The 13,692-nt window shown below is 44.3% G+C and overlaps 1 protein-coding gene across 1 annotated transcript in view; it reads right to left on the bottom strand.

Annotated features, from left to right (window-relative positions):
• The window catches only part of LOC311239765 (myosin-10-like), a 240,379-nt gene that overhangs the window by 44,247 nt on the left and 182,440 nt on the right, over window positions 1–13,692 (bottom strand). Inside the window, 4 exon segments of the mRNA XM_084328192.1 lie at window positions 3,427–3,598; window positions 10,063–10,186; window positions 10,699–10,836; window positions 11,919–12,125. Coding sequence (XP_084184318.1) covers window positions 3,427–3,598; window positions 10,063–10,186; window positions 10,699–10,836; window positions 11,919–12,125 — 641 coding nt within the window.

Below are 13,692 nucleotides of genomic sequence, written 5' to 3'. Positions count from 1 at the left end.
CTCACAGCTCACTCACAGCTCACTTGCAGCTCACTCACATCTCACTCACATCTCACTCACAGCTCACTCACAGCTCACTCACAGCTCACTTGCAGCTCACTCGCAGCTCACTTGCAGCTCACTTGCAGCTCACTCGCAGCTCACTTGCAGCTCACTTGCAGCTCACTCGCAGCTCACTCACAGCTCACTCACAGCTCACTCACAGCTCACTTGCAGCTCACTCGCAGCTCACTTGCAGCTCACTTGCAGCTCACTCGCAGCTCACTTGCAGCTCACTTGCAGCTCACTCGCAGCTCACTCACAGCTCACTTGCAGCTCACTCACAGCTCACTCACAGCTCACTTGCAGCTCACTCGCAGCTCACTCACAGCTCAATTGCAGCTCACTTGCAGCTCACTTGCAGCTCACTCACAGCTCACTCACAGCTCACTTGCAGCTCACTCGCAGCTCACTCACAGCTCACTTGCAGCTCACTCACAGCTCACTTGCAGCTCACTTGCAGCTCACTTGCAGCTCACTCACAGCTCACTTGCAGCTCACTCACAGCTCACTTGCAGCTCACTTGCAGCTCACTCACAGCTCACTTGCAGCTCACTTGCAGCTCACTTGCAGCTCACTCACAGCTCACTCGCAGCTCACTCACAGCTCACTCGCAGCTCACTCACAGCTCACTCGCAGCTCACTCACAGCTCACTTGCAGCTCACTTGCAGCTCACTTGCAGCTCACTCACAGCTCACTTGCAGCTCACTTGCAGCTCACTTGCAGCTCACTTGCAGCTCACTCACAGCTCACTTGCAGCTCACTCACAGCTCACTTGCAGCTCACTCGCAGCTCACTTGCAGCTCACTTGCAGCTCACTTGCATCTCACTTGCATCTCACTCACAGCTCACTTGCAGCTCACTTGCATCTCACTTGCAGCTCACTTGCAGCTCACTCACAGCTCACTTGCATCTCACTCACAGCTCACTCGCAGCTCACTTGCAGTTCACTTGCAGCTCACAGTTTTCGCTCCAGATGACAATTCCCAGGGTTCTCATGGAAGCAGACTGAGACCACCGGGGGGCCGTCGGTCCGGGTCCCTGGGGTGTGACTGGGGTGTCCCTACCCCTCCAAAACGAGTGGATCCAATTGAATCGCACTGTAGCAATACATGTAAATGTGAGTGTTTCTTTAAGAGAGCTGTTCAGGGGGATGAGTCTGGGGTCTCGCGCGAGAATACTGGAGAGTTTTTAGTTCATTTTTTGTTGTGTTCTGGAGTAACAGAAGAGCGAAGGAGAGCTAATTTCCTACAAGTTTTGTACCAATGTATCCCAGCTGACGGTAAGGATATCGTTACTCTGGCCGCTCGCTGTTTAATTGTTTAATTAAACTTGCTGTGTAATTGTGTATCGGTATGGTGGAACAAATACCCACAACAAAGTTATAATGGGTCTCTCTTTGGCTTTCTTGTAGCTCAGCTAAACTAATCCAGGAGTAGATAACAACAAGTGTGGTTATTGCACTGAACTGGGAAGGCATAAAACTGGCCTTAACCCTTTCACTACCACACTACAGAAGGTTAACCCCTTCACTACCACACTACAGATGGTTAACCGTCTGTAGTGTGGTATTGAAAGGGTTAACCTTCTGTAGTGTGGTTGTGAAAGGGTCAACCCTTTGTCGTGTGGCAGTGAAAGGGTTAACCTTCTGTATTGTCACAGTGAAAGGCTTTAACCCTTTGGTAGTGTGGCAGTGAAAGGGTTCAAATGGAATTATGGGTTTCAAGTCCCAACTGGGGCCACCTTCAGAGAGCTGACACAGTCCAGAGGATGGCGGTAGAGGCCCCAGCTAGATAACCATCATGGGGACTGGCAGTTGTTATCATCACTGCCATTTTCTCATGATGGAGCAGAATGATTGAATGATGGGAATGGAACGGCTGTATAGTTTCATAGGTCAGTTATCAGCAGGCGCGCAGACACGCACACATTCCAAGGTGGTGAGGTCCACTGAATAAATACATGTTGCCCTGGTGGTCTTGTTAGCCTGCGCCGTGTCCTGGCTGGAGAGCATAATAACGGTAAATGCTCAATAGCCGGCGTATAGGATTACCGCTGCATATCTGTCAGAGTCTAGTTAAATGTGTCCTATAAAACACCAGGTGTGGAGATGTTTAACAGTGCTGTGGGTATAATGATACAGCCATGGAGCGCTTACCTCAGAGACTGAGTCAGCCTGCGGCTCAGAAACTCACTGACTCACTGACTCAATTAGAAAACCCTCATCGACACCACGCCGCGTGAATCTCATATGAAACGTATGCGACACTGGTGCTGGTTTAATCAGGGGCCTGATGTCATCACTGCTGCACAGTTTGGACGGTTAAACCAGAGAGATCAAAGTGTTTGTGTGGTGAGTGAATACACGTCAGGAGGCCCTTTGTGAAGCCTGATTCAAACACGGCCTGCTGTATGATGCTACACAAATAACACTATGACCCGGATTACATACTGTAGGTCTAAACACTCGTGAATTCAATTCAACAACGTTCTATTTAATTTAGAGGTGCACCACCGACACTACTTTTTGCTGACCACACTATAAGCACGACTACTTGTTTTGAATACTCACCGATACAGAGTAGCGATATGAGTACTTGATATCAGTGGTGGAAGGAGTACACAGTTCCTTTACTTAAAATAGTACTCTGTAAAAGTAAAAGTCCTCCATTAAAAATTCTACTTAGGAAAAGGTTGAGTATTTGATATTGAATGTACTTAACTACTCAAGTATCAAAAGTAAAAGTATGCATTCTACATGATGTTTGTGTATTCCAGTGGTTGGGAACGCTCAAACCTTGAACCATTGACCTCTAAAGGTCATGTTAAAGTGGTATGTGATATACTGGCTTTGGTTACATCCTCTTGAAGTTGGCAGGCTTCAAATTTGAAAGTACATAATCTTCATACATTTTTGCCATGTTTTCTATGCAAAATCTCTTCCTTCAAAGTGACTAGTAACTGATGGGTTCGGACGAATCTAGTGGAGTAAAAGTACAATATTAAGTACAAAGTTCCCTAAAATGAAAATAAAAGTGTCTTGACTAAAAATACTTTCCATCACTGCTTGATATTGAAATTTTTTTTTACATCTACTTGTGTATGTGTGTCTGGGGGGGGGGGGCATTCTTTATATTGGTACATACAGTTGTTTTTTTGTTTTCATCTAATCAAATGTAGTTTTAATTTTAATCTAATCAAATTGGGGAATTTGCTAAGGGAATCGAATCATATTTGAATGGAATTGATGTAAACGAATAGTTTTATTCAGTTAAGTTCTCTTAATAACACCCCCTCCCACCCCAGAAGGTCTCCTACCTAGCCTGCAGTTTTATTCAGTTAAGTTCTCTTAATAACACCCCCTCCCACCCCAGAAGGTCTCCTACCTAGCCTGCAGTGCCTGTAGCTCTTCTTCCTTCTTGGCCAGCTGGACTTTCAGCTCCTCTATCTGGGCCTGGAGCTCAGCGATCTGGTCCTGGAAGTCAGACGTCTCCCCGTCCAGCTTCCTCTTGGCCTTCTCCAGCTCCTGACGGGTCTTCTCCTCCTTCTTAAGACGATCTGGAGGAGGGAGAATCAGACAGAGAGAGCTTGGTTAACTGACCAGCAAGTGACTTAGTGGTATTTTGTTTTAAAGTGGTTAAAAGAAGGGGTCCTACTAATCACCACAAAGTACCACAAAATACCCCAAAGTACCACAAAATACCCCAACGTATACCCCAAAATACCCCAAAGTAGGGGAGAACGGGGATGGTTGTCACACTTTTTACTCTAGTGTGAATTGCTCATCATCAAAACATCTTTCAATAGTCATTCTTAAATTGAAGCTTAAGATGTTGGCTTGAAATGTGTATCCCTCTCATTTTCCAACATATTGTAACAAAGAGGAAATTACCTATCAAAGACACTCTAACACATTGTGACAACCAACCCCATCACAGGGATGGTTGTCACACACTGTGGGGTTGGTTGTCACTATGTGTTTTAATTGGAAACATCTTAAAAAGAAGGCAAGAAGGAAGAACTAAATTTGAAAGTTGAATTGCATTGACAAGTTGACAAATACATAACTTAATGCATCTTAACATGAACATAAACAGGAAAGACATCTTTAGGCCATCCTATATAACAAAATAAGAACAAAATAAATAGGCCTAACAATAATAGCCAACACAACTACGCTACACTCATTCACTATCTGAGTTACAGTGATGGCAAATGTAGGGTCTGGGTACTCCAACTAAGCAGAGCTTGTGTGCCAACTGGTTGCACATCCAACACTTCTCCCATACCTCCCCTGAACGGCTGTTGGAGAACGTTTCCATACAAACCAAACAAAAACAATTATCTTCATCTGATGAAGACTCCTCCTGTCTCTTTCTTTTCTGTTTCTTCTTCTTGCTGGCTGCCTTTTCCAGCTGGGGTGGAGTACACTGGGATGTACTAGGCTTGGCAGGTGGTTTAGGCTGGGATGTACTAGGCTTGGCAGATGGTCTAGGCTGGGATGTACTAGGCTTGGTAGGTGGGCTGGGGTGCATTGGGCTCTGCTCGGTCTGTCATCAGCTCATCCATCACCTCCAAGTTGGTGAAGAAACGGTCCATGGTGTGCTCATTAACTCATTCACTGCCAACAACGATTAAACTCGTTATTGGCCGCCAATCGTTGTCGCCAACAACAACAACAAAAACAAAAAGCAACGCACCCCCTCCATTCCCTCCCCCCTCCCCCCATCAGAAAATGTTTCCAATATCGATCAAACATCAGTTGGCCACTATGACCGAGCATAACAACCACAACAACATTATGTAACTTAACCATACCAGAAACTTGTAAGGTATATTGTAACAATTAGAAAAGATAACCCACTTCGCTCAACAGAGAGAAGTATATGCGCAGTTCAATGCGAAGTTTAAAGTGAAGGCGACAAAAAGCAGAGACGTTAAAAACACAGGTGGTCTGAGTTATACTTGAAAATAGTCAATATGCATACCCTTTGTTGAGATAATACAGCGGAGATGAACCTTAAGCGTTACCGTTCTGTTGGTCCGAAAAGCTGCGGTAGGCGAGTGGTAACGATAGTGTTAGCTTGGAGAGCCGGAAAATAAGCACGCTTCGTACTTAGCACCATAGATATCTATAGAAAACTAGATAGCTTAAGGCGGAGTCACCAGCGTCACTGAACCGCCGCCATCTTGCTCCAGTTAGCCTTGAGTGAGAGTGAGTGAGCTGCACAGACAAAAATACTCATAACTCGCTGAAATATTGATGGATTTACAAACGGGTTGGTTTGCTATAAACATCAAAGATGTAGTTATGATACTGCATACTTATGATTTTTTTTTTTTTAAAGATGTTTTTTTTTACAAACCGCTTGAATCATAGCCACGTTAATAATGCTTGTAATAAACCAAACCGTTTGTAAATCCGTCAATATTTCAGCGAGTTATGAGTATTTTTGTCTGTGCAGCTCACTCACTCTCACTCAAGGCTAACTGGAGCAAGATGGCGGCGGTTCAGTGACGTCGCTCTCCATTGGCCGGCAGCGCGGGCAAGCTATCTAGTGTTCTATATATATCTATGCTTAGCACACTCAGGCTCCGGGGCCTGTTATTCCCCGATGCCCGTAGTCAGCTCCGCTGAAGCCGGCTCGTCACCCTTGGCCGGGGAGGTCACCATGCCACGCCGTAGGAAGCGCTCCGCCTCAGCCGGCGAGGTGAACAGGCGGTTGCAAGTACCAACTCCGTGGCCCATCTTGACTTTCAAGGTTGCTGGGTAGAGTAGGAAAACTTCGATGCCCTTTTCACAAGCGTAGCCCATCGCCTGAGAGAAGGCTCTGCAACGTTTGGCGTGTAATCACTGAAGTCCGCGGCAAATCTGAGGAGGTGGTTACCCACGGTTGGAGGGTGCTTCCTGGCCTCTCGAAGAAGAGCCTGGCGTGCAGTGAAACGCAGGCAGCAGAGTATGAAGGCGGGGGGACGTTCACCCTTCTCCGGGGGACCGTTTCTGAAGATTCTGTGGGCACGCTCAATCTCCGGAGGGTCGATGGACGGGAACCACTTGGGAATCATCCGTTCCAGGTATTGAATCGGTGCATCACCCTCGACTCTTTCAGGTAAGCCGTAGACTCGGATATTGCATCTTCTATTTCGGTCCTCTAGGTCGGCCACCTTCTGTTAAAAAATAAGCATCTTGTCTTTTATAGCTGAGACATCGGTGGAGTTGGACTCAAAGTTAGTCTTAACCGTGGTTATCTCCTCTTCCATTCCCGAGAGCCGCGTGTTCACGCTTGCTAGCTCTGCTTGGAATGAGTCCAATCTGTTAGTTAGCTTCAGCGTGCTAGCTTCAAGTTCCACACGGAAAAAAGTTCTGATAAAATCTCTGTCTTCCTCATTTAACATTCCAGTCGGGTTCGGTATTTGTTTGGGCATCCTTACGATGTGTGCTATGAGCGTATGGCGTGAAATTAACATCGTTATAATGATTAATGTGAAGTGGTCACGGAGCTCGAAAAAATCACGCAGCCATCCGACCTGAGTGGAAACCGGAAGCCATGTGCCACAGTGGGACAATAACTTGTCACTTTTTACATTTTACATTTGGACTTACAGCTTTACTGCAGTACAGATTTACTGTATTGTAGTGTAACGTAGTGTTACAGTAAATATTTGCCATATTTACAGTATGGTACTGTACTGCAGTATTTTACAAGTGGGAAGCACTGTTATTGTACACTACAGTAATATGGGTTACTGTAAAGCAGTATATCTCATGTTTACTGTACATTACTGTAATTTTACTCTGCACCACATAGGATTGCAAGACAACATCGCAGAGGTGGAAGAGGGCCCCTTTTTACTCTGCAACAAGAGGAAGCCATTTGTGCAATGGTGATTGCAAACAATGCCATAAGGTTGAGAGAGATACAAAGCGCTGTTATAGATTATGACAATATCTTTGGGAATATTGAATCTGTTTCAATCGCTACAATTGACAGAGTGCTCAGGAGAAATTAAACAATTGTAGTACAATCTGCCATTTGACCGGAACAGCGACAGAGTGAAGGAGATCCGTCACCAGTATGTACAGGTAAAACATGTGTTATATGCATACTCTAATGTGCTGTAAACTGGTTATTTTTATTTTTTAACTTTTTCTCCTCCTATTTTTCTTGTATTTTCCTCCCATCCCAATTTAGTCGTTGCGCGCATTTGCTCCCTACTTGCCGGTCTAGGGAGCCCTGAAGTCTATCACATGCTTCCTCCGATACATAGGAGACAGCCAGCAGCCTCTTTTCACCTGGCAGCGAGGACTCTCATTGGGTGAGTGTAACACGTGGGAGGGCAGTGGGCACACTACCTCACCCAGATCCCTTCCTCGCCATGCAGGCACCCTGACCAACCTGTAGGAGTCGCTGTTTACAACGACCAGATTACCATCCACTGGCTTCCCTCCCGCTGACACTGCCAATTGTGCCAGTATGACGACCGGCCAAGCCGGAGGCACCGCTGACAGCTGGATTCGATACCAGTGTCTCTGCGGTGGTAGACAGACGCTTAGTCCACTGCGCTACCCGGCCGCTAACTGGTTACTTTGTGTAGTGCCATGCAGTACACTTACATGACAGTTCACTTCATAGTGTACAATATGTTCTCCAAAATGCATTATGTTACACAGGAACAGTTTTTATAGTTTTTCTCTCTCTCTCTTCTGGGATAAATAGTGTACTGGAGCTGGACGCCAGGGAACTGCTGCACACATTCATATACGTTGATGAAGCAGGTTTAAATCTGGCAAAAGGTAGAAGGCGTGGAAGAAATCACATTGGACAGAGAGCAACCATTGATGTCCCAGACCAACAAGGATGGAATATTACAATGTGTACAGTGTGTACAGTAATGTGTAACTTAACTGTAGATTTCAAATGGCTGTGCAAATAGTGTATAGTGCTGTCTTGAGCATTTTTAGGTAGTGTCACCTAAATCTGACTTTTTTGCATTGGAAAACACTTACAGAGTGAACTGTCATAATGAAAACATGACAAAGCCATTTGACTATCTTGTTCATAAACAATGGTGTCAGGACTTTTCATTTTGATAACACTGACACTTTCATTGACATGAATACTTGCTTTTGAGGAATGAACTATCCATTTTGAGCAAGTGACATGCTTTTGCAGGTTATCAACTAGGTTTTGCAGTTTGTACTAATTGTTTTGAGAAAGTGTTGTGCAAATGAAAAATAGTGATGTGAGAAATGCACCAAAGCAACTGAGAAAAACTGTAACTGAAATATTTTCAGGAAATGTGCACATTTTAGTTTTTCATTTGAGGTATTTTGTGGTATTTTGTGGTACTTTGGGGTATACTTTGGGGTATTTTGTGGTACTTTGGGGTATTTTGTGGTACTTTGGGGTATTTTGTGGTATTTTGTGGTACTTTGGGGGTATTTTGGGGTATACTTTGGGGTATTTTGTGGTACTTTGGGGTATTTTGTGGTACTTTGGGGTATTTTGTGGTATTTTGTGGTACTTTGCGGGTATTTTGTGGTACGTTGTGGTATTTTAGGGTATACTTTGGGGTATTGTGTGGTACTTTGGGGTATTTTGTGGTACTTTGTGGTATACTTTGGGGTATTTTGTGGTACTTTGGGGTATTTTGTGGTACTTTGGGGTATTTTGTGGTACTTCTATATATTCTACTAACTCACCCTCCAGGTCCACCATCATCATCATCATCATCATCATCATCACCATCATCATCACTCTTCTATATTATTATGTATTCTACTAACTCACCCTCCAGCTCCACCACCATCATCATCATCATCATCATCATCATCATCATCATCATCATCATCATCATCATCATCATCATCACCACCATCATCACTCTTCTATATTCTATGAATTCTACTAACTCACCCTCCAGGTCCACCATCATCATCATCATCATCATCATCATCATCATCATCATCATCATCATCATCATCATCATCATCACCACCACCACCATCATCGTCACACTTCTATATTCTATATATTCTACTAACTCACCCTCCAGGTCCACCATCATCATCATCATCATCATCATCATCATCACCACCACCACCATCATCATCATCATCATCATCATCATCATCATCACCACCATCATCATCATCATCATCATCATCATCATCACCACCACCACCATCATCATCATCATCATCATCATCATCATCATCACCACCACCACCACCATCATCATCATCATCATCATCATCATCATCATCATCATCATCATCACCACCATCATCATCACTCTTCTATATTCTATGTATTCTACTAACTCACCCTCCAGCTCCACCACCATCATCATCATCATCATCATCATCATCATCATCACCACCATCATCATCACTCTTCTATATTCTATGTATTCTACTAACTCACCCTCCAGCTCCACCACCATCATCATCATCATCATCATCATCATCACCACCATCATCATCACTCTTCTATATTCTATGTATTCTACTAACTCACTCTCCAGGTCCACCATCATCATCATCATCACTCTTCTATATTCTATGTATTCTACTAACTCACCCTCCAGGTCCACCATCATCATCATCATCATCATCATCATCATCATCATCATCATCACCACCATCATCATCACTCTTCTATATTCTATGTATTCTACTAACTCACTCTCCAGGTCCACCATCATCATCATCATCATCATCATCATCATCATCATCACTCTTCTATATTCTATGTATTCTACTAACTCACTCTCCAGGTCCACCACCATCATCATCATCATCATCATCATCATCATCATCATCACTCTTCTATATTCTATGTATTCTACTAACTCACCCTCCAGGTCCACCATCATCATCATCATCATCATCATCATCATCATCATCATCATCACTCTTCTATATTCTATGTATTCTACTAACTCACTCTCCAGGTCCACCATCATCATCATCATCATCATCATCACTCTTCTATATTCTATGTATTCTACTAACTCACCCTCCAGGTCCACCATCATCACCTCCTGCTTGTTCTTGGTCTTCCCTAGGTTCTTGGCCTTCTCCTCCTCCTCAGCCAGCGTGGAGGTCATCTCATTGACACGGTCCTCCAGCAGCTTCTTCTCCTGAGCAGGAGAGAGAGAGGAGGCAGAGCGGTTAGTGGCAGTCTCTCAATCTATTCCAAATCCAAAGAACTAAATATTGGACTGAAATAACAACCAATCAGATCTTTTGGGTCACATGGGAAAACTAAGACCACCATCGCATTCCTCGTCGAAAAGTACACACAATGTGCAAAACCACCTGCCAATCACAGCTGGGAAATATATATATATGACCAGGAACATTTGTCTTCATGACCTTATTAAAACTAACAGACTAAACCTGACTGATCTAGAGTCAGCTCCAGTCTGTTAGTTTTAATAAGGTCATGGAGACAAGTGTTCCTGGTCACTGATCTAGAGTCAGCTCCAGTCTGTTAGTTTTAATAAGGTCATGGAGACAAGTGTTCCTGGTCACTGATCTAGAGTCAGCTCCAGTCTGTTAGTTTTAATAAGGTCATGGAGACAAGTGTTCCTGGTTCACTGACCCCAGACCAGCTCTCCCACCATGAATACTAGCCCTGGTTAGCCGTCACCTTGAGGAACTTTGAGTTCTGGTCGTCCAGCAGCAGGATGTCCTCCTCATACTTCTTCATCTTGGCCTCGGCCGTCACCTTCTCCAGCTGGAGCTTCTGTCTGGCGGCTTCCTCCTCATCCAGCTGCTCCTCCAGGTCCTACACACCAGGGGTGGAAAGTACTTGAATAATTGTACTTCGTTACAATACTTAAGTACTGTTTTTGGGGATTTGTACTTTACTCGAGTATTATTAGGTTTGTATACTTGTATTTTTACTCAATTACATTTCAGAGGGGGAAAAAACGTTTTACTCCTTACATTTAAAATGCAGACCTACAAAGTACAAAGTACAAATCTCGCAGGTCCAACCATTTTAATTAGTATATTTGTTTCTCTTGTCGAACTAATGTTAATGTTATTAATCCTGCGGCCGCTCTTTATTTAAAAACAGCCAATCAAATTCCCATCAATGGAAAATGAACCCGCCCATACCCAGGCTGATTGGTCCTTGTGCAAGACTAGAAAGCAGGGATCTTTGATTAAACACCTGCTATCAGAAGAATATACAGTCTTTTTAGTACTTGTAAGTACATTTAAAAGTAGAAACTTTTTGACTTTTACTCAAGTGTGTTTTTAGCCAGATACTCTGACTTTTACTTGAGTACAATTTTGAGACGGTACCCATACTTTCACTTATATAATTTCTGGGTACTTTTTACACCCCTGCACAACAGAGGTGGTCAGCACTGTTACCTCACCACGAGAAGGTTCTGGGTTCACACCAGACGGGGGAATGCATTCAAGGATATAATGAAACACTAGATAAGAAGCAGGGAAATGGAAGCAAAAAATAAATAAAAAAAATGTACAAATAAAATAAATGTAAAGAAATTCTTAAATTAAATGTCTCTATATTTCAATTTGAAATTCCAGGGTGTTCACTGCATACTGTATTTACGTCTTAGTGAGGCCATGGAAAGGCCTCTCTACAAACCAGGGAAAACACCTGTGTCCCACTTTGGAAGTGTTTCACCCCTAATATAGAGGGATGTCTGTCTGTCTGAATGAAAAAACTAAATCCCCTTCCTATGTAGTTCTCTAGCTCTGTATCCAGCTCCCTCTCATTCTCTTTCCTCACTAGACCCCCCCCCCCCCTCTCTCTCTCTCTCTCTCTCTCTCTCTCTCTCTCTCTCTCTCTCTCTCTCTCTCTCTCTCTCTCTCTCTCTCTCTCTACCTCACCTGGATGTGTGTCTGCATCTTCTTCTTTTCGTTCTGTAGGCCCTGGTTCCTCTCCTCCTCCTCCTCCACGCGGGACTCCAGGTCGTGGAGGATCTCCTCCAGCTCCTGCTTCTTGGCGGCCAGGCGGGCTCTCATCTCCTCGGCCTCCGCAAACAGCTCCGTCTCCGCCTGGAGCTGCTCTGCAAGGATGTTCTTCTCCTCCACAAGCTACAAACCACCAGAGAAGAACATGTTTTATTCCAAAACACACAACATGTCCATTTTTGGGAAAGATATGTTGATGACATTAACATCTAATAAACATAAAACAAAACTTGGATCTCTGGGCCGTCTCTTGGAGAGAGAACAACACCAACTGGGGGTGTTGCAGAATTATTTTTGGACTGCTACGTACGTATCAAAAGCTATTAATACTAGTATTTTTAATGTATTTTCAAGGCTACTCTGCTATATCTACATTCATAAAAACTATTAAAGATGTTTTTATGAATGTAGATATAGCAGAGTAGCCTTGCCTGAAGCCTAGTAAGCCTAATATCTCCCTGCCTGAAGCCTAGTAAGCCTAATAACTCCCTGTCTGAAGCCTAGGAAGCCTAATATCTCCCTGCCTGAAGCCTAGTAAGGCTAATATCTCCCTGCCTGCAGCCTAGTAAGCCTAATAGCTCCCTGTCTGAAGCCTAGGAAGCCTAATCTCTCCCTTGGCCTGAAGCCTAGTAAGCCTAAGTTTCCCATGGCAGGGACCCGAGTTTGAATCCAGGTGGATTACAGTGGCCCCATGTCCCGGACAGGTTTCTCTGCGTTGGGAGGTCAAAGGGTGGTGAGTATAGCGGAGCAGCGCTAGCCCTGCCTGAAGCCTAGTAAGCCGTCAAATATGTTTCCAATCTCATATTGGTTCCAGAGTCTACATTCTGTAGACGTAAGTGGAACTCTGGCCCTATTTCCTACTTACCAATGGTGTTGTCGATCACTAGTCTTCTCTCAGCACAGCTCTGATCACTAGTCTTCTCTCAGCACAGCTCTGATCACTAGTCTTCTCTCAGCACAGCTCTGATCACTAGTCTTCTCTCAGCACAACTCTGATCACTAGTCTTCTCTCAGCACAGCTCTGATCACTAGTCTTCTCTCAGCACAGCTCTGATCACTAGTCTTCTCTCAGCACAGCTCTGATCACTAGTCTTCTCTCAGCACAGCTCTGATCACTAGTCTTCTCTCAGCACAGCTCTGATCACTAGTCTTCTCTCAGCACAACTCTGATCACTAGTCTTCTCTCAGCACAGCTCTGATCACTAGTCTTCTCTCAGCACAGCTCTGATCACTAGTCTTCTCTGAGCACAACTCTGATCACTAGTCTTCTCTCAGCACAACTCTGATCACTAGTCTTCTCTCAGCACAACTCTGATCACTAGTCTTCTATCAGCACAGCTCTGATCACTAGTCTTCTCTCAGCACAGCTCTGATCACTAGTCTTCTCTGAGCACAACTCTGATCACTAGTCTTCTCTCAGCACAACTCTGATCACTAGTCTTCTCTCAGCACAGCTATGATCACTAGTCTTCTCTCAGCACAACTCTGATCACTAGTCTTCTCTCAGCACAACTCTGATCACTAGTCTTCTCTCAGCACAACTCTGATCACTAGTCTTCTCTCAGCACAACTCTGATCACTAGTCTTCTCTCAGCACAGCTATGATCACTAGTCTTCTCTCAGCACAACTCTGATCACTAGTCTTCTCTCAGCACAACTCTGATCACTAGTCTTCTCTCAGCACAGCTCT

This window comes from Notolepis coatsorum (assembly GCF_963971535.1).
Source record: "Notolepis coatsorum genome assembly, chromosome: 14".
NCBI lineage: Eukaryota > Metazoa > Chordata > Actinopteri > Aulopiformes > Paralepididae > Notolepis > Notolepis coatsorum.
The sequence above is the reverse complement of the archived record's forward strand: the minus strand, read 5'-3'. Positions and strand labels throughout refer to the sequence as shown.